Genomic DNA, 23613 nt, shown 5'->3' on the forward strand with positions numbered 1-23613 from the left:
AAGTAGTCCCCAGTTTCACGTATTTTTCTGAACACGTACAATTTTTGATGTCTATGAACAGCAAGTTCTAGAAGTCTTCCCTACCATATTTGCTTTAGTTAAGTCCCTGGATCTTTATCTGAATTTTATGTCCCTCAATGTAATGCAAATTTTGCAGCACTCAGAAACAATTGTAGTGATCCGCTGATACAATGGAGGAATGAGACAGGAAAATTAGATGTTTGGCTCTCATATTGCTGTTGTTTTCAGCCACAGCACTTTTATCATTGATAATAGGAATTATGTTGGTGTTGTCTTTAGAATCTATGGTCTTTCTTTGGTTTAGAATTTTGTTTAGGCAATTTCTGAAAATGTGCTTTGATAGAGATGAAATAAGTATTTTTTATGTCACAGCAATTCTTACACTCCAGGAATAAAGAATAAGTAGGTACAACCTACTTAGAGAGTTTAGACTTACCTTTGTCATGCATTTTGAAATAGAGCAGGTGATTAGACATTTGATTGATAATCAGGTTGGAATGATCTTTAAAGGTCATCTTATTCAACCTTAGATTAGGTACTTGAAACCCTGTTAAAAAAAAATCAAAAGTCAATAGAAACAACAGCAATAACCTCAAAAACAATTCTCAGAATGAATTAAATTCTTACTCACCTTTTCTTCATTCTTGATATGATTCTAGATATTCATAATTGTAATTCAACCAAAATGTTGCCCTTTGATCATAGACAAATTACCCTGAAAATGTCGTGTTAGATTAAAACAAAAACCAAGGTGTTGGCTTTGGTGTTAATAGGGAAGTAGTAGTTAGATGCAGTTAAGAAAAAAAAAAAGTCCAATAGAGGAAATGCTGGCCCTTGATGTAGCTTGGATTGAATTTACTTCCAAATGGATAAGAGCTTAATGAGTTTGGTTGTCTCAGCCTCATCCCTTGGGGGCACTTGAGCACATCACAGAACCTCCATACTTTTAGCTCTAGTGTCAACATCTACCTCTAAAACGTTTTGGACTAGAAAGCAAAGTACTTCAAATCAAGGATCTGAGCAGTGTTCTTGCTTCTGTTTGCTGGCACCGGAGCTTGGCTTGAGAAATTTTACTCACACTTATTAGACAACCTTCATAAACAGAAGGATTAGATGATTATCTGTCAAGTGTCGGTTTCTTACTGCCTTTTGCCGAGATGAACTGAAACCTGCTCCAGAGCCAAGAAAAGAGCTCTGGAGCTCTTTATATTTCTATTAGCCCCAAGTCAAGTTTTGTTTCAAGAGAAATTTCACCTTCCACTTTTGGGGATAAGTAGCTTTTATTTTTCCTGTGGTGACAGTGAAGTTGAATCTTAAGAAAGCATTACGAGTTCTATTCACTAGAAAGTCCAGTTTTCCCAATTTATGATAATTTGCCTTTTAATTATCAGAATTGTTCTTTCAAATAGTCTCTATAACCAAGTGACCATTAAAATCCTAATTAACACATTCAGGGACACATAATCCATTATCATAATGTGGCAGATTTAAAAAGTATAACTATTTATAGCGTAAAATTTAATTTACTTGAACCTGCAGAGTTTACGTGATCTGTACGTAAATCACTTGATACCTTTGTATCACTAACATAATCTATTAAACATGCGTCTCCAGTCTAAATTTCTCTGAGCCCCAGACCTACTTTTCCAAGTGTTTGTTGCCATTTGAATGCCTCAGTTGTACCTGAAACTCAACATGTCTGAAACCATACTCACGACCCTCTGTCAGTCCTGGCTTTCCTTTGGCCAGCCCGCGCTGACCTGGGAGTCATCGTCCGCCCTGTCTTTTCCTCCTCCCCCATATCCAGTCATGGCTTACGGGACTTGGTGTTGAGTTTCATGCCACCACTCCAGTCTGTCATCTCTCACCTCCTGATTGGGCCTCCCTCTTCTTTACTTCCCAATTTGGTTCTCCTCATGGTGGCCAAAGGATCTTTTTACACACACGTATGTGGTTATACCACACCCCTTTATGGCTTCGTATGCTTATGATAAAAATCAAAATGCTGAACCTGGCCGACAGGGCCCTGCAGGGCCTGGCCTCTGCTTTCCTATGACCTTCATGTCACTGTCGCTCTGTGCTCTAATCATATAGGCCAGCACTAATTCCTAGATCATGCCATGCTGGACACCCAGACACCTGGTTAACTCCTACTCATCCTTCAGATCTCAGCTCACACCCACCTGCTCAGGGATACCTCTGACTTCCAGACCCAGTTGGTTCCCCCTTGCCATGTGTCCTCATAATATCCCAGGTACCTTCATCCTGTTTTGATTATTTGATTGACTGTCTCTCCACCTGGACTGAAGTTCAGGTCTCATTTTTCTTTGGCCTAAAGATTGGTATCTGATCATGGCCAGCAGCTTTCTCTTTCAACTGGGGTGCTAAAGTACTTACCCGAGTGTTGTGCGCTTCCTCCAAGCAATATTATCATTAAGATAGGGGCTGGAATTTAGCCTTCCATCTTCTTAGAAGAGGATAAAGTTCACTTGATTGGTCAGTCTTTTTGGTCACAGATTGTTGTGTGAGCTTTTCATCTTACTCTCTCGTGGTTACCTTTAAAAAGTTTTTTTATAGCAACCCATGGTGCCAGTTGAACGTTTTTTCTCTTTTAGGCACAAGGTTTTAGCCCTGGTTCTTACAGTGCAGACTTTCTTATGAATCCAAGTGAAAAATGAAGGGGCTCTTGGCTGTGGATAGGTGAAGCAACTCCAAGCATTGCCCCAGTTCCAAAACATACCTGTCAATTTGTAGATGCTTGATAGCCTGTTGGTCGTTGAGTTGAGAGTCATGTGTAGGTGTGCTGTGGTCTTGAGGTGCAATAACCATGGATGTGTGTATTCCTTGATCTTTCCTAAATGCTGGATCACATGATGCACAAAATGCATGGACACTTTTACGCTTTCTGTCTGACTTTTGTGTTGGATTTAACCATCACATACATGACATGGATAAACCAAAATGAAGACAAACGTGGACTGAGCTCTTATTATAATCCATTGGGCAGGGAAAGTTGACTCTCAGGGGAAGAAACAGTTGGACTTTGGCATGAGGGTCCAGAACATAGCATCATAATCTGCTTTAAAACAAAGAGAGTGTAAGGGAAGAATATGACTTTAGCACATGATTTCTTCCCATTTTCCTTGTTGGTAGATTTTTGTTACATATTAACCCTTCTATCCTCTACCTTAAAGTCTAGAGGAAGAAATAATATTTGCTAATGTGTCAGAGTTCTTCCTCTCACTAACATGTTAGTATTTTTTCCTAAATATAATGATTTTTTATTTGTTTTAATTATTTACGTGAGGTTTTTTTGTTTGTTTTGCTTTTAGGTGTTTTGGCCACCCAGAATATTTGCCTCCTCTTTTCTAGTCAATCCTGATTCATGAAATGGACTAAAACTGAAAAATCATCTACTTCTGTGTCTGTGAGTTTGCGACACAATTGGGATGGTCTTACGTGCATACAGCTAGACTCGCTGCAGCTATGAGTTCAGACGAGAAGGGCATCTCCCCTGCTCATAAAACGTCCACTCCAACCCACAGAAGTGCCTCCTCTTCAACGTCCTCCCAAAGGGAGAGTCGGCAGGTAAGAGAAGAGTATAAAGTGCATTTTGTTATTTTATGCAAATACAGTACCATTCGGATGTAATGGAATTGCTAATTAATTCTGAAATTTTGTTGTGAGGATTCTTATTCCACAGGAAAACTCACTGTTTTCGGTAGATCACCCTGATGATGTCACGAATATCCTGCTCTTGCTTTTCTGTTGTTTAGGATCTTTTTTTTAGCGTGCAGACCACAGGAAGGGTGGCCCTCTGGGTTTCTTCTCGCTGTCTGCACCTGGAGGCAGGGGCCAACTCCAGGAACTTGAATGTTCCACTCTCCCTCTCTTCATCCGTGGAGATGGAAGGGATCTGGACCTGCAAAGGTTGTCTTTCTACAAGTCTCTCGCTGACCTGTCAAGCACTAACTTCTGTTTTGTGTTTCATGGAATCTAGTAGCAGTCAGATTCAGAAATTAGGATACGTATAAAATTGTAGTATCAGGGAATTAAGGGCAGTGAGGACTCAGACAATGTTTAAAGTAGAGAAAGTGAATTATTGTTGCTTAATTATCCCATTAAGCCATTTTTTTTTGACAAATTATTTTTGTTTATACAGAGTTATTTCGTTACTACTTCAGCTGCTAGTCTTCCGCCAAGGTTGGGTGGGAATGAGTCCGTATAAATTCTCTTCATTGTCAGAACAGGTGGTGCTTTTGCCAAGCACTTGTCTGAGTGTTACTGTTTGCTATTATAATGTTATCTTGTGATAGGATTTTTGTTGTGTAACTGGAAATTCACAATAAGCAGGTGTTGTTAGCTTTTCCTAAAAACTCTCCTTTCGCGGGGCATTCGATCAGTGAAGATTCTTGGAGGGGTTTCCCCCCCTATTTTGTGTGCTCCAAATATATGACTTGGGTCTTGAGATAGCCAGTTCCAGAAGTGAATTCTTTCCTTTCGATGGTGGGAATGCACTTCTGGGGGTGTGCCTTAGGAAGTCATCAGTCTACAAACCCTTCCAGCACTCCCTCTCTTATTTCCAGCAAGAGATTCCAAGGGAATCTGTTAGAATCAGAGATTCCTTGTCTGTCTATCTTTCACAGATTCTAAGGCAGATATTTCCACCACAGGGAATTTTTGACATTGGTGTCCTTTCCAATAGAGTTCAAATAGGACAGTTATATTCTGTTCGTTACAAGCAGTTATACCATTAACTAAATCTATGATTACACACAGTGATAATATTTATTGTATTGCATTTGTAGCGTCAAAGAAAGGAAGAGTGCCATGAATGAAGACACATTTATATTAAATAACAACTGCATGATTAGATGCTGAGTTTGCAAATTCAGTCTACCCTTCACCTGCCCTTTCCTGTTACGGCTTCTCCATTTTTTCCTTGCCCTGGGCATTTAAATTTAGAGACATTTTAAGCAACATGGCCTTCCTGGCTGCTGGGGAAAGGGAGGGGATCAACCCAGCTCACCCTGGAGAATTGTGGCAAATGGAAAAGACTGATGACTGCCGTGGAAACATCTGTCATGCATTGTTGATCTGCCTGTTGGACCTGAGCTCTGGGGCCAGCATGCAAAACAACAGGGAAAAACGGAGACCCTGCTCTGCCAGAGTGTGTTTGAAGGTGGAATGTGTGACTCCTAGCTGGCTTGTGAATGGAGGTTTTATGATGGGAATAAAGGAACATGTTTGTAAATTGATAAAGAATTTTAAAAAACTAAGACAATATTCAAATGGTTTTTCTTCTTTAAGGAGAGAGATGACATTCATTCCTGTTTATCTCAGCAGGTGGAAACTCTCCCAAATACTTTCCCTTTTGGTTCCTTTCTGTGTCCTGCTTTGTGTTTCTTCATCTCCCTAAAGGGAAAGAAGAATAAAAAACAATTATAGTTCTGTTTTTCCTTTTCTCTTGCAATTGTTTCCTAAAATCCAATATTAATTATGGAAATCAGAAATTTCAAGTGATCCTGTGATGTGATGTGATGTGGTGTTTTTTGTATGCATCTATTTTTGTGTGATAATTATGACATAAAACATAACTATGAAAATATGTTTTCATAATGAAGGGGCATAGAGAAGGTATGATAAATTAGTCTTCACTGAATGTTACCATTCTCCTGATTTGATTGATATCTATGCAGATGGTACCAAATCACAAAGTCCATCCCTGTTTCTCTCCTAAATTTATCATGTAGGTAAAGGATCTAGCACAAAGCTGAGAATACTTTAATACATGTTACTTTAATACACAATAATTAACGTGGTACTTTAATACACGTTATTTGCCTGTCCTTCCCAAGTTCGAGTCCTGGATCAGTAATTAATCGATTAGGCATTTCTGCTTAGATGTACCACTATCACCTTGAACCAATATATATAAACCTGTTTGCTATCGGGATAATCATTCTCTCATGGACCCAGGGTCAAAGCCATTCTGTTCTCCTTTGCCTCTCCCACATTGAGTAGGTTAACAAGTCCTATTCATTATTTCCTCCTTCATAATATCATAATTTTTTTCCATTCCCACTGTCCACTCCCTAGCCCACACTCTCATCACCTGAACCCGGGATCCTGCAGAGTGCTCTCGCCTCACTGTCTCCATTATGGCCCCATGAGATCGAAGTTCCCTAATACAGCAGATTCATGCTCAAAACCCTTCAGAGACTCTTGGTTACACCATTAAGACCAGATTTCCTTGCGTAGTGTCCAGGGACCACCATCATCTGATCCAGCCTCAGTGTCCCATTTTCCTTCTAACCTGTACAGTCTTATCTGCTCATGGTTCCTAAAACTGCCTTGTCTTTATCTCTGCCCTTCTCTTTGCTGCATGGATTGCCCATCACCCTCCTCTTGACCTGATACCTCCGTATGCTTCAGCTCCTGGAACATTTTCACTGACCACTCAAACCTACCTTGCCCTCTCCCTTCTCTGAACTTTTATAGAACTTTTTGACAACATTTGACATTTTATATTGTTTATCTTTTTATGTATGACCTCCCCAACTGTATTGTGAGATCTTTTAAATAGACTATGCACTCTAATTCCTCAGAGACAAATCTTGCACTTCAAATACTTTAGTATATCCTAGAGAATATTTTTAAAGACCTGCAACAATATTGGTCTTGTCTTTTTATTACAGATTTTCCAGTCCAGATTTATTTGTCCTCTCCCTTCTTCCTTGCTCATAGATATGTAAAACAAAGGACATCTGCCAAGTGCATAGTGGTAATTGGCTCCCCTTCCTGACACTGAGTTATGCAGCCCAACAGGTGAAGGAGGGAGAGGAGTTGGGAGATAAAGTGATTTATTTAATGTGATCACTAAGTGTTTCTTTACCAATGAGAGGGTCAAGACTCCACTTAGCATTTGACAAATTGGAAGAATTTAGTAATTGCTCCATTTACATTTCGTTCAAGTCTAATATTAGGTGTTGTAACACCTAATAAAATTGGCTGTGTGTGTAATCTATTATGACTCAGAAGCTGCAAGAAATATGCACCCTAAACTTTTCAAAGAGGATATAAAGGAGTCCAGTGGACACATAAACCAGCATTTCTCAAAATATGTGCCAAGGAAGGGCTGTCCCTTGAGATGTTGTGTGAAAAGAGGGTTCTGCTGTCAAGTAAATTAGAGAAATGCTAAACACTCTCGTTTTGCAGTGCACATTAATAAATTAAGGACCTTAAAAAATCCTGCAGTTAGAAGTTTATTTAACTGAGCACTTCTACAATTTAGTAGACTGTGGAACAATTTTTATTTTCCTAAGATTACATTGTTAAAAATCCAGATTCTCCTTTCTGTTAATAAATTGGAAGATCTAGGAACACCAGGCATGGATTCCAAATTGCAAATCTAGACTGGGTTCAACAGTGGCTTCCCCTTGTGGGCACAGATGTTAGCTCAGGGCTAATCTTCCTCAAGCAGAAAAAGAAAAAAAGAGGAAGACTGGCAATAGATGTTAGCTCAGGGCAATTCTAACTCAGCAAAAAAAATAAAGAAAGAAAGAAGCTTTGACAGTATAAAGTAGTAGAAGTTAGGATTAAGCTATAATATTGGACAACAATAAAATGTAAGGCAAAAATTAAAAAAAAAAAAAGAGTGGCTTCCCCTTTAGATGGAGCATTTGCACTCTCATCAGCCACAATCCCTAGCCCCCCTTATTGTATTTCAATACTTATTTATGTTTCTTGCCTGGCCCCTGAAGGCATTTGAATTTGCCAACTCTGATCCTGGATATCAAGTCAACCACAGTAATATTTAAATGACTGAGAGTGATCTCCACTTGGATGTTAAGAAGGCATCTCAAACTTAACATGTCCAAAACTGAACTCTTAATTTCCCTCTCAAATCTGCTCCTTTTCAGTCTTCCTGATCTCAGTAACCAGCAACTCTGTCCTTTCATTTGGTAAGGCCAAAACACTCACCAGGCGTCATCCTTGACTCCTCTCTTTTTCTCACATCCTGCTTCCAAACCCTCAGCGAATCCTGTTGGTCCTACCTTCAGGATGTACCTGGAATCTGACCACTACTTACCAACCTCTTCCCCCTCCACCCTGGTCTGAGCCACCATCGTTTCTCACGAGGACTATTGCCATAGTCTTCTAACTGGTCCCCCTGCCTCTACCCTTGCCCAACATACAGGTCACTTTTTACAGACTAGTCAGAGTGATCCCTTCAGACTTAAGTCAGATCAAGCCACTCCTCTGCTTCAGGCCCTCCAGTGGTTTCCCATCTCTCTCCAGATAATTGAATTGTTGACCATTGTCTCCAGGGTCATTCATAATCTGGTTCTGCCTGCCTCTCTGATCCTGTGTCCTGCCATGTTCTCCCTCACTTAGCTCTCTCCAACATTTCCCTTAGATGTGCTCCCACCTTGGGGCCTTCGTATTTTGGCCCCCTCAGCCTGGCTTGCTTTTTCTCCAGGCATCCCCAGTTTGCTCACACCACTGACTCATTCTCCAAATGTGCCCTTTTTGAGTAGCCTTCTCTGTCCTCCCTGCGTATCCTCATCACTCATTGTCCACTTACCTCGTTTTATTTGTCATCAAAGCATTAACCACCACCTGACAAGTGACCTGTTTATCTGTTTATATCTGTATCCCCTTCCTCTGTTCCCTATCGCTGAAATGTAAGATCTCTGAAAACGGGTTTTATTTTGTTCAATAACGTATCCTTAGCTCCTCACACAGTACCTCGCATATGGTATGGCTCAGAATATATTTGAATGACTAAATGAATGAGGAGTTGGCACAGAGAGAAAGATTGTGAATCAGGTTCCAGAGGCCTTGATAGCTGTGAAGGAATAATCATGAGGTTGGGAGGTGACAAGGAGAGAAAGCAGTGTAGTCGGGAGTTTCGAGTCTCCCAAGAAGAGTGGGTTTTGAGAATAGAGGAAGGATGGTCCCAGGGTGGCAGAGGGAGCTAGGAGACACAGACCCTCCAGCTTGCTGCTGCCAGTGATGTATGGTGGAATAAATGGCTTGAGGCTTGTGAAGAAAGTGATATCAGACAAAAGCAAAGTGTTGGGAGCATTCTACACAGATGCAAAAAATATTGGTGGGGGTGGGAGGTAAACTCTTTATTTTAAAACAGAAATTATTGTTTCCTAATCTCTCATAGTACTTATTTTATGGTAACATTATATAATAGGCTAAGTTTTTGATGAGCTGACTGGATTTTGTTTGTTTATTTTGATAATCACCCTTACATTTACATATTTTAGCGAATATTTTACAATATACAAGACTGAGGCCACCCTTTAGAGACAGTTTCAGTAGTTCTGGGATCAGTCCCAAGGATCCATATTTTTAAAAGTGAGACCTGTATTTGGAGCCATTGATTATTTTTATTTGTATCATTATCAAGTCATCTCAGAAAATCAGACACTCTTGCTGTAAGAACCTAGGATTTGGAATGCATGATTACCAGGTGATAGTATCTCTTATTGAAATGAATTGTGATAGCTCTACTGGCTTGGACATTGTAAATGCTTAAATGAGTCATTCTTTTTCGTTTAGTGAAAAATCAAAGAAAAAAAATACCAGCTAGTTCTTATAATGATTTAAAGTTTGCTGAAGCTCAGAGATTATAAGATAAAAAACTTCAGAGGAAAAATTCTATTGTAAATAAGTCATAGGAGGCTGGTAGTTAATCTTGCCAGTTTTTATAAAATATACATTCAGTGTCATGGTCAATTCTTAACAATTATAGAAGATTTCAATTACTTGGGTACCTAAAAATTATTCCTATATATTATCAACAGCAATACATTTTAAATCTAACTGCGGCCCGTTCAGTTAATGTCCACTGGTGACCCGTGAAGGCCATCCCCAGCAGTGATTCAGTGGGACTCCTGTAAACCATGGGCTGCTGTCAATACTGCCCAGTTCTGACATCAGCAGCGTCTGCGACACTTGCTGCTTTCATTGTCAGTGAAGAAGGTGCCTAGGAAACCAGAAAGTATAAATGTTCCTTATCAATGGCTGTACTCTATATATAGGGTTTTCATAACAAGTTCTCTTCTTGGACAAACAGGCTCATGAAAATATCCACCAGCATATACATGAACTGAATTGGAATGCATCTCTTCCAGTTGAACCTGTGAAGCATCTCCTTCAAATAACTTTGTTAAATGAAATAACCAAATTGCCACATTGAAATATCGTGTCTCTATCTTCTGAATATGAAACCTCTTTCCATCTTTGAGTTGTGAAAAATGTAATATTACTTCAAAGAAAAATGTTCTAATCTTTGGAGAAAAAAATTCAAGCATTCTAATTTAATACCTAATCTCCAATTTAAATAATCTCCAGTCTTATCAGTGAAGAGGAATATAATTTGAAATCTGCCAGTATCTGAATAGAAAATTCTTAGCTCTGTGTGGAATTCTGTAGAGGCAGGGATTTTCAGGATGACCCTGGAACCTGACTCTCGGTTCACAGAGGAAATACTATCTTGATATGAAAATCTGCGGAGTGTCCTCACTAGAGTTATGCTGGTGAGAAAAGCCGTCAGTGCTAGGTATATTTAAATTCTCAAGTTTCTTCCAATTTAGCCTTTTTGGGATTCCACCCATCCCATAGAACCTATTTTTTTTAAGACTTCAGGCCAATGTCAATGGGAAAATAATATTTGCTTGCAGATAAAGAAGGACCAACTTTTGTGATTTAAATGCATTTTGTAAATTGGTTTTCTGAAAAGTCTAAATATTAGTCAAAGTTCACGAATAAACTAAGAGAACAACACCAGCAACAGCTAATATTTCATGAGTTCTGGCTGTGGAAGCCTGGAACTATCATCACCTTCTTCAGAGAACTAAATCTGGCATGAAGAAGTGACATATCTTGGTCACAGGTAAAGTAAAGACAGAGTTTGCCCCTCGGAAGCCTAATTCGGGAGCTCCTGTTTTTGGCCACTGCACTATATATTTGTTCTGTTGCTAAGTGTTGACAAGCTGAATGTCCAGAAGGGCCTTCTGTCCACTTCTAAGTGAACTTTGTAAGAAAGCGTTTGTCGATTATTTTTTAGTTTTGTATTGCCTCTTCATTTCCCTCAGCAGTAATAGTGATTTTCCCATCCTCGTTGGCCTGGGAAGCAATAGACACTATGGTACCTAGACCAAAATGTTAATAGTTATTATCATGAAGTATTGGTCAAAGGTGAATTTTATGTTCTTTGTGCTTTCCTGAATTTTCTGTAGTTTCACTACACGTATTGCCTTTGGAATGAGAAGTTTTGGTCATTTATTTGCCTACCCAAAACTGCGATTAGCCTTTTCCATGAGACGAAATGAGCAGCCCCACCATTTTCTTGCTGTCCCCAGCGTTTGGAGATCGCTGTCGCTGCTGCTTAGTGTTTACAGTATGTGTTCAGTTCATGTCAGTTGTGCTGAAATTGAGACCACTGGAAAGAAATTTGCCACCTGGCACTCAGACACTCATTATCCACAAGTGATTCAGAACTCACCATTATTTGAGAAAGAGTCTGTTTGCCGCTTACCCTGGTATGTTTGCCAGAACATTTTGGTTCTCTAGGCCTGCCTTAGATTCTCACTAAAGAAGTTATCTCTTACTACCTTGAGCTGGCTGGTTTGGGATAGCATTTTTATAGCAGCAAATTCGTCTTTCCGACCCAAGATTAACGCTGCCTGTTCATTTCTTAGGCATAACACCAAACAGAGAGAGCCACAGTGTAATCAGTTAGTGAACCCCAGAGGGCTCATTCAGTCGGTCACTGAGGAGCCTAGGAATCTGTCCTTACAGAAGCTTCCCCAGGAGACTGTCATTCACCCAGGTTTGGAAATCATTGCTCTTACAGAATACACTTTTAGGTGTTTCATTAGGACTGTAAAAACATCATCCTGAGGGACCATAAGTCTACAAACTGTTTTATTTGATTTTCAACTTGGGCAAATAGAAAATTTTGCCATCTCTCTGCCCAGTATCTGCTGTAACTCCCCTAGGCTGTAAGTAAAATTCTCTCCAAAGGTAAAGGAACGCCTGCGCACAGTGTGTACTTTAAAGTCCCAGACTTCCCGACCTCAAATCCTAATTAAGAGCTGATTTTGTAATAATGATAACAGCCAGTTTTAGTGAGGTTTCAGAGAAATGGACACTCATGCACTACTGCTAAGCATGTTAATTGATTCCACTTTTCTGGAGGGAAATTTTGTAATATATATCTTAAGTCTTTTAAAAGTTTTTATCATTGGGGCCAGCCCTGTGACCAAGTGGTTGAGTTCACGCACTCCGCTTCAGCCGCCCAGGGTTTCACCAGTTCGAATCCTGGGCGCAGACATGGCACCGCTCATCAGGCCACGCTGGGGCGGTGTCCCACATGCCACAGCCAGAAGGACCCACAACTAAAATATACAACTATGTACCAGGGGCCTTTGGGGAGAAAAAGGAAAAATAAAATCTTAAAAAAAAAAAGTTCATACCATAGGACCCAGTAACTCAGCTTCTAAGAAACGTATTCTAAGGAAACGACCAAAGATACATATAAAGATTTCTGTGCAAAGATGTTTGTCAATGTAGTTTTATAGCATTAAAAAATTAGAAATAGCCAAATGTCCAACACGGAGTTATTTTAATAACATCTCATAGCCATACAGTGGAATATTGCACAGCTGTTAAATGTTTTTGAAGAATGTTAAATGCTGTGGGAAAATTACATATTGTTAGTTGGAAAAAACAGCTATTAAATTAAAACACAGTGTAATTCCAATTTTGTTGCTAAGAATTGAGTGTATATATACATTTTAAAAACCTGAAAGCAAATATAGTAAGATACTGAAAGAGTTTATTGCTGGTTATAAGTGGTTTTAGTTTCTTTTTTTCTTTTCTGTTCCCCCTACCCCAAATTTCTGCATTGAATGTGTATTGCTTTTATAGTCAAAAATGCGTATTTTTTAAAGGTCATATTTTGTGAGTTAACATGCGTATGTATGTAGCTTTAAAATAGTATTTGGAATGCAGTTAATCTGATATAAGTCTGAGCTATTTTAATAATAAAATTGTGAGCCTTAACTCCATAAGTATAAAATTTTAAATTAAATGAATATGAAAAATATGCCACATGGGAAACTTGGAGCAAGTTTTTAAAACCATCCTCGAGGTGTGGACGCAGGAGCTGGGCCAGCGTTTGTCCTCACATTTGCCGAAGAGTGGGAACTTAGACACTGTATATATTATAACAAATATTTATTTGTTCTTTCATCCAGCAAATATTTATGAGTACATATAAGCAAATCATAGATATATCTGCTCTGAGTTTACAAGAATGATCAAAACAGACCAACTCAGCCTAAAATATACATACATAAATGTTAAATATATATATAAAAGATTTATTTTTTGCTTGTATTGTTAGCATAATCATTTGAGTGATTATCATACTGAAAACTTTTGTCTTTTTTGGGTCATTTTAATAGCCTTGTAGAAAACTACAAATTAACTTGACTTTAGTGTTCTGTTCGAGTCACACGGAACTGTTCTCCTGCCTTTTAAATTAGCTCTACACATTCCAGAGCCTTTGCTCTTGAAGTGGCTTAGTATTTGTCCCCGTCATTTGCCATCCGTTTATAATTGCTGTAATGAAGTTTGATCATAGTTGCTGGGGTTTTGGTGATTTTGTTGCATGTCTGTGAGTGTTGAGAGTACAGGTAAGGAGCAAGCCCACCAGTAAGTTCTGGTTCCAGTGCTCCTTAAAGGCTACCATGGGAATTCAAAAGCTGTTTATTCACATGCCTTTTACAACTTCATAGTCAAGATTGCTGAATGGCCACAGGCTATAAATGGACCACCTGATGGGTCCTGACGATATTTCTTACAATGCAAAGTTTCCAACGGATCAGTTCAACATGGCGCCACAGCAATTGGTTCTTAATGACCTTCATGTTTCCATGCAGGAAGAGTCAAGGCTGTGATGACTGCTTTCCTTCCTTCAGGGTTTCCCAGGTGTTCTGTGTGGAATTTTTCCATCCACTCTTTCTAAAATTTTCTACTTTCATTCATTTTAGCAGTGCTTATGTGGAGATTGATTGATTTATTTATTATTAATGCAATTCTGCCGTCTGTCAGTGAGGACAAGGTAATTGTTACTATCGAGAAAATAGTAGAATTACTACTTCTTCAGTCGTGGCCTTCTGGCTTTGGTGATTCTACTATTTTATGCTATTCCAAAGAAAAAATAATTCCTTGAAGAAGACAGCAGGCAAGTCTGTGCGCATCTTCTGCTGCAGGGGTTCTGAAGGAGGCAGAGTCTGCATTGCCTTTCACTGCTGTTGCTTTCCTACTGGCAAGGATCTAGGGCATGTCTCCACTCACTTTGTCAACTTTCTCCGTAAATTCTGATGCTCTGGTCACGAGGTGGTGCTGACTATGGTTATTGGATTGACTTGGTGACACGATGGCCATGTCAGGTGTGAATCTTCCCTTCCACAAGGGCACCCAGATGTTGTAGACCTGCAGCGTGTTTGGAGACATCTTTCTGTGGCAATAAGAATGCCTAAGATTCCTAGACGTTTATTCTTGTGGTGTTTATAACTAAGATGCCAGCTGCCATTCATTGAGTACCTGCTGTGTGCCAGCCCCTGGGCAACACTGTGCATACGCTGAGTGCCAACTCTGTGGCTGCCAGTGTCTTCTAAGTAGACATTACCATCCCCACTTTATAGATAGAGGACACTGAGGCTAAGAGAGGTTCATGGTTTGCCCAAGTCACGTGGTAAATAGCAGCATGACGGTGGGTATGCTCATCTGTGTGAGCGCAAAACATATGTTTTTTTCTCTGCACCGGCCATTGCCTCCCTAAAATAAAAGCTAGCTGGCTTGCTCTTAGTTCTTGAAACTTGGAAATGAACCTTGAGGTTGCACCATGTTTAAGAGTTTTGTAATCTTTTTTGTTTTCTTCATTTCTGCCTCTCTGTTTCCACGGATGGCTGTGGTAGAGGATGACTTTGATGTGTCCAGTTAGTCTTGAGGGAATACACTACTTAAATTGCTATAATTTTTGTCATTAACATTAGCTTTCCCTTCAGTCAAAGGCAGTATTTAAATGCTTGGACTCTAGAGTAAAATCTTGATTCACATTCCAGCTCCGACACTTACTGACACTGTCATTAATTTATCCTCTTTGTGTCTCTCTCTGTTCAATAAGCCATAAAATAAATTTAATAGTCATTACTCAAAGACTTTTTGTGAAGATGGAATGAAAAATCGATGTAAAGCATAGAGACAGTGATATAGAAAGCACTAAACATTAACTGCCACCACCATTGTCATCCTCAACAGTTATCACGTGAAGGTTACCAGTATCACTGATACAGTGTTTCTATGTTAAAATTAGATACACCTGGAAGAGAGACAAGCCTAACAGCCAAAAGTTTCAAGGAAAACATACTTTACAAGTTTCTGAATTATTGTGGATATTTTTCTTTGAAAATATTTTGCATAATTCATGAATATAAAAATAGCTCAGATGATCAGACACACAATTTCAATAGAGTTAGCATTCAGAGAGCAGTGGTCCACTTCTTGTTATTACTGTCCTAAATTTGTATGAAGATTAATCTATACAGAAATTTGTAGCCACAGGCTAAAATATTTCCAGCAGTTCCTTTATGACTTTGAAATGAAATTAAAATAAATGACAGGTGTGACAAACCAAGAGACCCGTTCAGCAGATCTTGTGAACTCTCTCTTTGAGAGTCATTGTCCTCTCTGTGGGAGTTGCACTAAACCGTTCAGCTATTATTAAATGTCTCATTGTCTGTCTGTTTACCCACATCTTTGATACCAAGTAAACCAGCCTATAGTCATGTTGGCACATTTTCACTTGCTGCCCAGGAGGTCTTGAGATCAGTAAACATTACCCAGGGAACAAACTTTTACCAAATTAAAGAGCTGCAGTGAACTATGTGTTCTAGACTCCTGGTTTTAAGCTAAATATGCAACACTTCTCTCTGAGCCGGGGGATCAAATGGCGGGTAAGTACTTCCACCTTCCCTGTCTCCTAAGTTCCTTAAAAACCTAGGGTCATCAGTTGTCACCAACATACCACTCTGGTGGGGCATATGGATAGGGGAGTTTATGCATGTGTGGGGGCAGGGGGTATATGGGAAATCTCTGTGTCTTCCTCTCAGTTTTGCTATGACGTTAAAACTGCTCTAAAAAACAGAAGTCTTAAAAAAAAAACACTGACCTGGAAATTAAGTTGTAATTTTAGTATTTGAAAGGAAACTTGATTTTAAAAGAATAATTAACAGGTTTATGTAACCCTTTATTTAACTTGCTTATGTAATATGTATAACACCTTGAAGGTATGTGGTATGTCTTTCCAAGTCACTGTGAAAGAATATGAAAATAGCCAGCTCATGAAAAAAAAGTACAAAATTATAGCACAAATTATGATCTTAAAGGAAACCTTATGAGAAGAATTCATTTTTGTTACTGAAGATGTTGCCAAATTAAATTTGATGTTCCCCATTGACCAGTCTTAGCTTTAAATCTAATAAACAACAGCTCGGTGATTAATCCACTAGGTTTTTGTTTTAAAAGTTAAGTCCTTTAAATGTTTTCAAAAGTTCTATCCTATTGAGCTGTGATTTTTATAATTCCAAGATGAAGCTAGAAGGCAGTTTTATGCTTAATCATGTGTTAATGAGAGCTGAGGAGCTGTTCTCTACACATTAATCAGAGAGCACTAAAAAATTCCAGAAACCTTTGACTGGCTACAGTGTGCAAGTGCTTGTGCTAGGATGGGATGGGTTGGGGGTAGAGAGGGTGGGATACCAAGATGAAGATGAGCTGGTCCCTACCTTCAGGTAGCGCCCTATCTAATTAAAGTCCAAGACTGAGTATGTTAAGTTTGAAAACTGTCTTCTTTATATCTGCCAATAAAATGTAGCATTCAAGTACTTAGATATTTCATTAAATATAGTGAATGGTTGTGTGTGATTACATTACTTCAGGGATATGCTTTTGGTTTTAAAAACCATGAGTTTGAAGGCGATTCTTAAGGTAGTAGATTAATTTTTATTATTGGATAGATAATGATAGTTGAGTTCTAATAATATACAAATATAAGACTGGCAAGTTTGTATAAGAGCTTTTGGCTTCTTTGTTATCATTCTAGGGGTTAAATGAAAAGGCTTATTTTCTGAAGCTGGTTACATTTATAATGGTATCAGCTGATAAGTTTATAAATGATGCTTTAATTTTTCAGTAAGATATATACATACATTTGTGATAATAAAAATGTTCATTTACTTACTTTTTCTTAGTAAACATTTTTATGATTCTCTGTGTCTTGGCAAATCAACAAAATTTGGGGTTTGGATTTTTCACTCAGCTGAACATATGCTACATGGTTCGATATTTGAAATGAATGAACCTTTTGCTTTCCTTCTGTGATATAAACTGTTTTCTAAAATCAGGTAGAGAAGAAACTAATGGTGTGTCTGTGCCAGGTGCTGCAGGAGGTATTTCACAGATTCTGTCCCGGTGTGTTTGGTTGCTAACCCTTTTGATCAACAAAATTCTAGCAACATTTTAATTTCCCCATGTATCTGTAGAGACAAAACTCATTTTTGTCACACTTTAAATATCCTAAATTGATTTCTGTGTCTGTGGCTTGATTTGGAAATTCAGGGATTTTGTTTCCTTCCCCTGGCTAAATTCCTGAGTTAATCCTTTATTTCCTCCTTACATAGTTGCTAAGGTCAAGTTTCTTCCCAAGATTTGTTTCTCTTAACATGTTTATTTGGGGAGGGGGCGGAGCGATGTATGTGTGTTTTATTGCCCAGCAACCTGCAAGTATGAGGATAGACTCTCCCACAACAGGCGCTGGCACGAACATGGACACTCAGCCACTGTTAGCATTTTTCCTCCGCTAATTCAAGTAAATCTGGGAATGGAAAGAGCAAAGGCACAGTTGATGCTTAAATTGTCCTTGGACCCTGTAGCTGCTAGATTAGGAATTCTTCCTAATCTGTTCCCAACTTTATGTTTAGCACCAAAATATCTGTTTTATTTCTTCTACTTCTCACAAATTGGAGAAATAAGAGTAATTCATAAATCTTTCACCTCAATTATTCTCTTTTCTATAAATGACTAAAAAAATACATTCAGGTAGGATTGTAAAAATCTATGACCAGACCCTTTGTTTTCAAGGTTATAGAAACAACAAAAGCTTGAAATTTTACAAGGAAATTGTAATAATTTAGCTCAGGTAAAGTGTAATTTTCTTCATGAAAAAGCAAATATTAATCTAAATAGTTTTCAAGTGAGATATCAAAAAGAGACCTCATTAAGTAAATAAAATACCAATTTTGTCTATTGAAACAATGAAATGTTATAACTGGAGTAAAAATGTTAATGTCATTTTCAGCCTATGTCTGAATATTAACTCCATTGAGTTATTTCTTTGATGTCTTTCAAACTTATCCCCCCAATAGAAAGTGCTTAATGTTTTTTCCAAATATACAGGTAATGTCTCCTACATAAAAAAATTAGAAAAATATTAAGAAAAAATTTAAAATCACCTATAATCCTGCCACCTTTGTATAGTTACCATTAATATTCTGGAATATATTTTGATTGTATGTATAACATCAACGTATTCTGTAGATTTTTTTTTTTGAGGAAGATTAACCTTGAGCTGACATCTGCTGCCAATACTCTTTTTGCTGAGGAAGATTGGCCCTGAGCTAGTATCTATGCCCATCTTCCTCTACTTTATGTGTGGGACACCTGCCACAGCATGGCTTAATAAGCGATGCATAAGTCCTCACCTGGGATCCCAAATGGTGAACCCTGGGCCACCAAAGCAGAGCACACAAACTTAACTGCTCCACCACCAGGCCAGCCCCTCTATATACTTTTTATAGCCTGATTTTTCAGTTGAGAGAACATCATGGGTATTTGTCCATATCAATAAACATAGGTCTACACTGTCATTTTGAATTAGTGCATGGTGTTTCCTTGGAAGTCTACTATTCTCATATGTTTATTCTCATTTTCAGTATTTTTTTTACTATAATAAAATAAAGCTTTAGTAAACATATCTATTCTTGTGTCTTTGCATACCTATCTGATTGGTTTTTTTTAGGGTAAAGACTTAGCTGTGGAATTGCTGGATCAATGGGCAAATTAATAAATTTTTTAAAATAAAATTGCTAAACTCCTCTTTAGAAAGATCATACCCAATTTATATTGCCTTTCCCCCCAACCCTGCTCCATTCTTGAATCTGATAGTTTAAAAAAATTGTTATTATTTTAGTTTTCATTTCTTCGGCTACCTCTGTGGTTGAAGTTGAACATCTTTTCTCATGTTCTGCATGAGTTGCCTGTTTATGTGCTCTTCCCATTTTTCTGCTGGGATCTTATCTTATTGACCTATACATGCTCCTTGTAGTCTTTGTAAGAGACATCTACCATTTATTGTACTTGATGAATTGTTTTCTTCTCTGTGCATTCGAGGATTATTATATGTAATTATAATATTATAATAATCTTTTGAGGATTATAAGAAACTCTAGAGACTAAATGCTATTAAGGCTCTGGACTTTTGATGTAGACCTTTCTTTTCATCTATTGCTGTTGGAGAAGTGGGCAAATATTTCCATGTAAGGCTAATTATCTAAGTAGTAGATGTACATTTCTCTTAAAGTTATGAAAATATTGAGACATATTCTGTGTTGTTGTTTGTTTGTTTGTTTTTGCTGAGGAAGATTAGCCCTGAGCTAATATCTGTACACAGTCTTCCTCTATTTTGTATGTGGGTCGCCACCACAGCATGGCTGACAAGTGGTGTAGGTCCCAGCCCGGATCCAAACCCCAAACCGGGCCGCTGAAGTGGAGTGCACCAAACTTCACCACTATGCCACAGGCCGGCCCCTCTCTGTGTTTTTTCTAACTTGTGTGATCTCTGACTCTTTCTCGAAGACTGAAGCCATCATTGCAGCAGAAGTTCAGCAGCAAACCACTAAAAGGGGAAAACAAAATTCTGTGCTAACGTTTTTCCAGCTATTGCTACAGCCTTTGGTCTCCTCAGGAACTCACCGTTTTTCACACAGCCCACTGTTTTTCCTGTGATCTGTGCGGTCTCACCCCCATGTCCATCCACAGGAGAAATGGGTTGTCTAACCTTGGGCTGTATTTCCATTTATTTTCAGAGTCTCCATGTGCTGGAGAGGACTGCTTCCTCTAGCACCGAGCCCTCCATGAGTCGGCAGTTGCTAGAACCAGAGCCAGTCCCCCTGTCTAAGGTCAGTGATGGATGTGGTGCTTTCTCACATGGCATGATGATGCCTGTTCTTACATGATGATGCTGAACTGCACACAGTTGTCACCGCTGACTCCCCTAACGTAGCTGTGACGCCTGTCATAGGGCTGCTCTTCCACTTCCTTCTGCCTCCGGTACGCAGGGTTTCTGTGCCCTGTGTAAGGAGGAAGGAGATGAAAGTATATTTTGCTGGGATTTGCAGGTTACATCCCAAAGCCCAGAATTCTCTTTATTTTAAGAGAAAAGGGCAAGAGAAACAATCGTCATTCCTTATTGGAGACATGAGCAAATATTTCTATGCCAAGCTAATAGAAAAAAAAATCACTGAGTCTGGCAATAATAATAATAATAATAAAAACTACTACTACCGTTATTGCCCATGCACTGCAAAGCAGGCACTATGCTAAGTGTTTAAATACGTTATCTCATTTAACATAATCCTGATAAAAAGCTCCCTGCAGTGTAGGTGTTTATTACATTTTACAAATATGGAAACCAGGAGTTAGTAACTTGCCCAAAGTCCAGAAAAAGCTGCACAGTAGCAGAGCAGGGATTCAAACTTAGACTTGCTTAAGCTCTGCCCCACCTGCAGGGTAAAGTAGTTCCTACCCGGAGGGGCTGTTGTGCATTCAGAGTTCAGTTTTCTTCTCACATCTGGCTTTCCCAGCAGTGAGCTCTAAGGAGAACACAACAGATTCTTGATTAAGACCTTTTCTGTTTCATGGAAGCCAGTGTTCCCTCCCCTTCAGCCTTTTCTTCCTCAGACTAAACATCTAACTTCATTTATGTCTAAAATGCAAAAATCATAAAGACAAGTCCAGGGGACGCCATCTCATTCATCCCCACCCTTTGCTCAACTCCCTGAGATTTTCAATGGGTTGGCTCCCCTACGGAGAAACTCATAAAATAGAATGCATGGGGATTTTGAATTCAAATATAAAAATAGCACTTTATTCCCAAAAAACGTTAATTTCTAAATAAGTGTAACTGATCCATCCATTTTGCTTTTCCTGTATTAAACAGAATCCTTTAAGAAAAGAACGCTCTACTGCCCTTGTGTTGTGGAATCTGCACACTTGTACCTCTTTATACTTTGAAGCTATTAGATGCTATAAAGTTACTCTATCAGACAGAAGTAGACTGCTAAACTAAGGAAGGGGGTAGTCATTAAACTATAAAAAATAATTTAGAAATACAAACAATGATCTGATTTCTATTTGAATGGCAAATAGAGAGTGTCTACTTGGTACGTAAAGCTGGTAATCTCTTTGAAACTTCAGTTGTCTCTTATAGGCAGCTAAGGGAGAGAGAGAATAAATAACCATAGGGGCAATGGGAAAGGCGACTACATTTATTGAGCCCCCACGTGGTGCCAGGCACTGGAGTAGTACATATATTCTCTCACTTCATCAGCACCCGACTCGATGAAGTGAGTACTGATGTGATTCTCATTTCATTGATAAGGAAACTGGGACAGGAGTATAAGTAAGTTGTCCAGAGTCAGATAGCTGGGAAGTGTGTCACAATTAGAGCAGAGGGAAAGAGAGACCATGTTAGTGAGAGAGACAGAGAAAGGAAGACTTGGAGAATGAGACACAGAAACGGAAAGGAGAGGTGCTGATATTAAAACAACAAACAAGGAGCAACACGCACACAAGACTTGCTCTCGCCCCTCCTGTCGCGCCAGCCGCATCTCTACCCTCTTTGGCATCTTGCTTTCCACTCCAGCCCATCCACCTGCACACAGTGCCCTGCACTGACCATGCTCTTTCTCTCCTCTGCTGCTGGGTGTCTGCCCCTTCTACCACTGCCTAGAATTCTCTCCTGCTACTCTGCTCTTCCTTCACCTAGCTAAAACTGACTCAGAGGGTCCCATTAGATCCAGATACCAAAGCATCTCACCATTTCTCAGCCCCTTTGAGAGAAGATGGGCTTCCTGGCCACTGGTTGGTGGTGGAAAAACATTGTTTGGAATACACAGTGTCCTGTCTCAGGATTTGTTCAGATTCTTTGGTGCTTTTACTCCTAAAGCATTTTCACATAAACCCCCCACCCACTCACACACACACACATACACACATAATATATACCCTGGAGAATGGAAATGTTTCTGTTTTTTCAAATGAACCGACTAGGGTTATTAGGTTACTTTCTGTTTTTAGTTACTGTTATTAGATTAAAAGTATTTTTAAAACTTCTATAATAGCAAAAATGTTTGTATATCTGACAAGTCAAGTCCTGACATGATCACATTAGGGCTTTTAACTCTGTCTCTATCATAAGTAAACCTAGGTAAGTTGAATAATTTTAAACAGAAAATTAATATCTATTGAAATTACAAAGAAAAATTCTCCAATTTTCAGAAAGTAATTTAAGCTTTCTTAGGATAGACCTAGTCTACTAAGCATAGAGATGGATCATATTAAGTACTGAGTTGGGTCATTTCATTGCTTACACATTTGATTTGTAACATTATCATCAGCGTTTCTGATTGAAATAGGGAGAATGTTGCTTGCCCTGGCTTTATCCTCTGCCTCTTTGTCAGTTTGACGGCTTATTTAACTGCAGGAGGCATATTAGGATCCTTTTCAATTTCTTTTGGGTCTGCAACATTGCATCAGAGTGAATGGAATTGTTTGTTCAGAGCCGCCCCGTTTATGTTTAAGAAATTCATTTTAACTTTTTTCCTTTTCTATCTTATCCCTTTTTTTGTTTTGGCTCTGCAGTTAAACACTTGAAGAAGAAAAATACTACTGTGATAGAAATCAGTAGCCGTAGCTTCACAGGGACAAGCTCTTATTACAGTCTGAGTTTAATTAGAAAAAAATTCAACAAGCATTTGTTCTTATTATTAAATGTTTCCATTTTCGTAAGTTATCCAGAGTATTCTTCATCACATATATAGACACACACATGGAATAGATAAGAGATGAACACTAGCCTTCAAATAAGATAAGATCTAGCCAAAAACAAAAATGGATGGGACTACTAAAAATAGAAATGTCATTAAATACAGCTATCTCTCGAAGAACAGAGAGAGCTCTAATGATTATGTTCACACATATATGGAGACTTAGTCTTTTAATATCTTGATTACACCAAACTTTTCAAAAGAAATCAGTAGACATCCATCATTTTTATGGAAATTTTTATCTACTTTTCTGGTGAGAGTAGAAAGGCAAAGATACGGGACTTTTTATAAAAACGTACTATTTTCTTCTATTATTGTAACATATTATTCATAAGCA

At 38.7% G+C, this 23613-nt stretch overlaps 1 protein-coding gene across 50 annotated transcripts in view; it reads left to right on the plus strand.

Moving 5' to 3' along the window:
• The window catches only part of OSBPL6 (oxysterol binding protein like 6), a 198719-nt gene that overhangs the window by 111449 nt on the left and 63657 nt on the right, over positions 1–23613 (plus strand). For 28 of the 50 annotated variants that reach the window (XM_070241316.1, XM_070241293.1, XM_001497310.7 and 25 more), the window contains 2 exons: positions 3354–3609; positions 20256–20348. In XM_070241316.1, the coding sequence (XP_070097417.1) occupies positions 3508–3609; positions 20256–20348 (195 nt within the window). In that variant the 5' untranslated portion in view covers positions 3354–3507. Of the gene's footprint in view, positions 1–3353; positions 3610–15898; positions 16068–20255; positions 20349–23613 lie in introns of those variants that run through there. The other 22 variants (XM_070241304.1, XM_070241300.1, XM_070241318.1 and 19 more) reach the window with 7 other exon arrangements.

Source organism: Equus caballus, chromosome 18, assembly GCF_041296265.1.
Source record: "Equus caballus isolate H_3958 breed thoroughbred chromosome 18, TB-T2T, whole genome shotgun sequence".
NCBI lineage: Eukaryota > Metazoa > Chordata > Mammalia > Perissodactyla > Equidae > Equus > Equus caballus.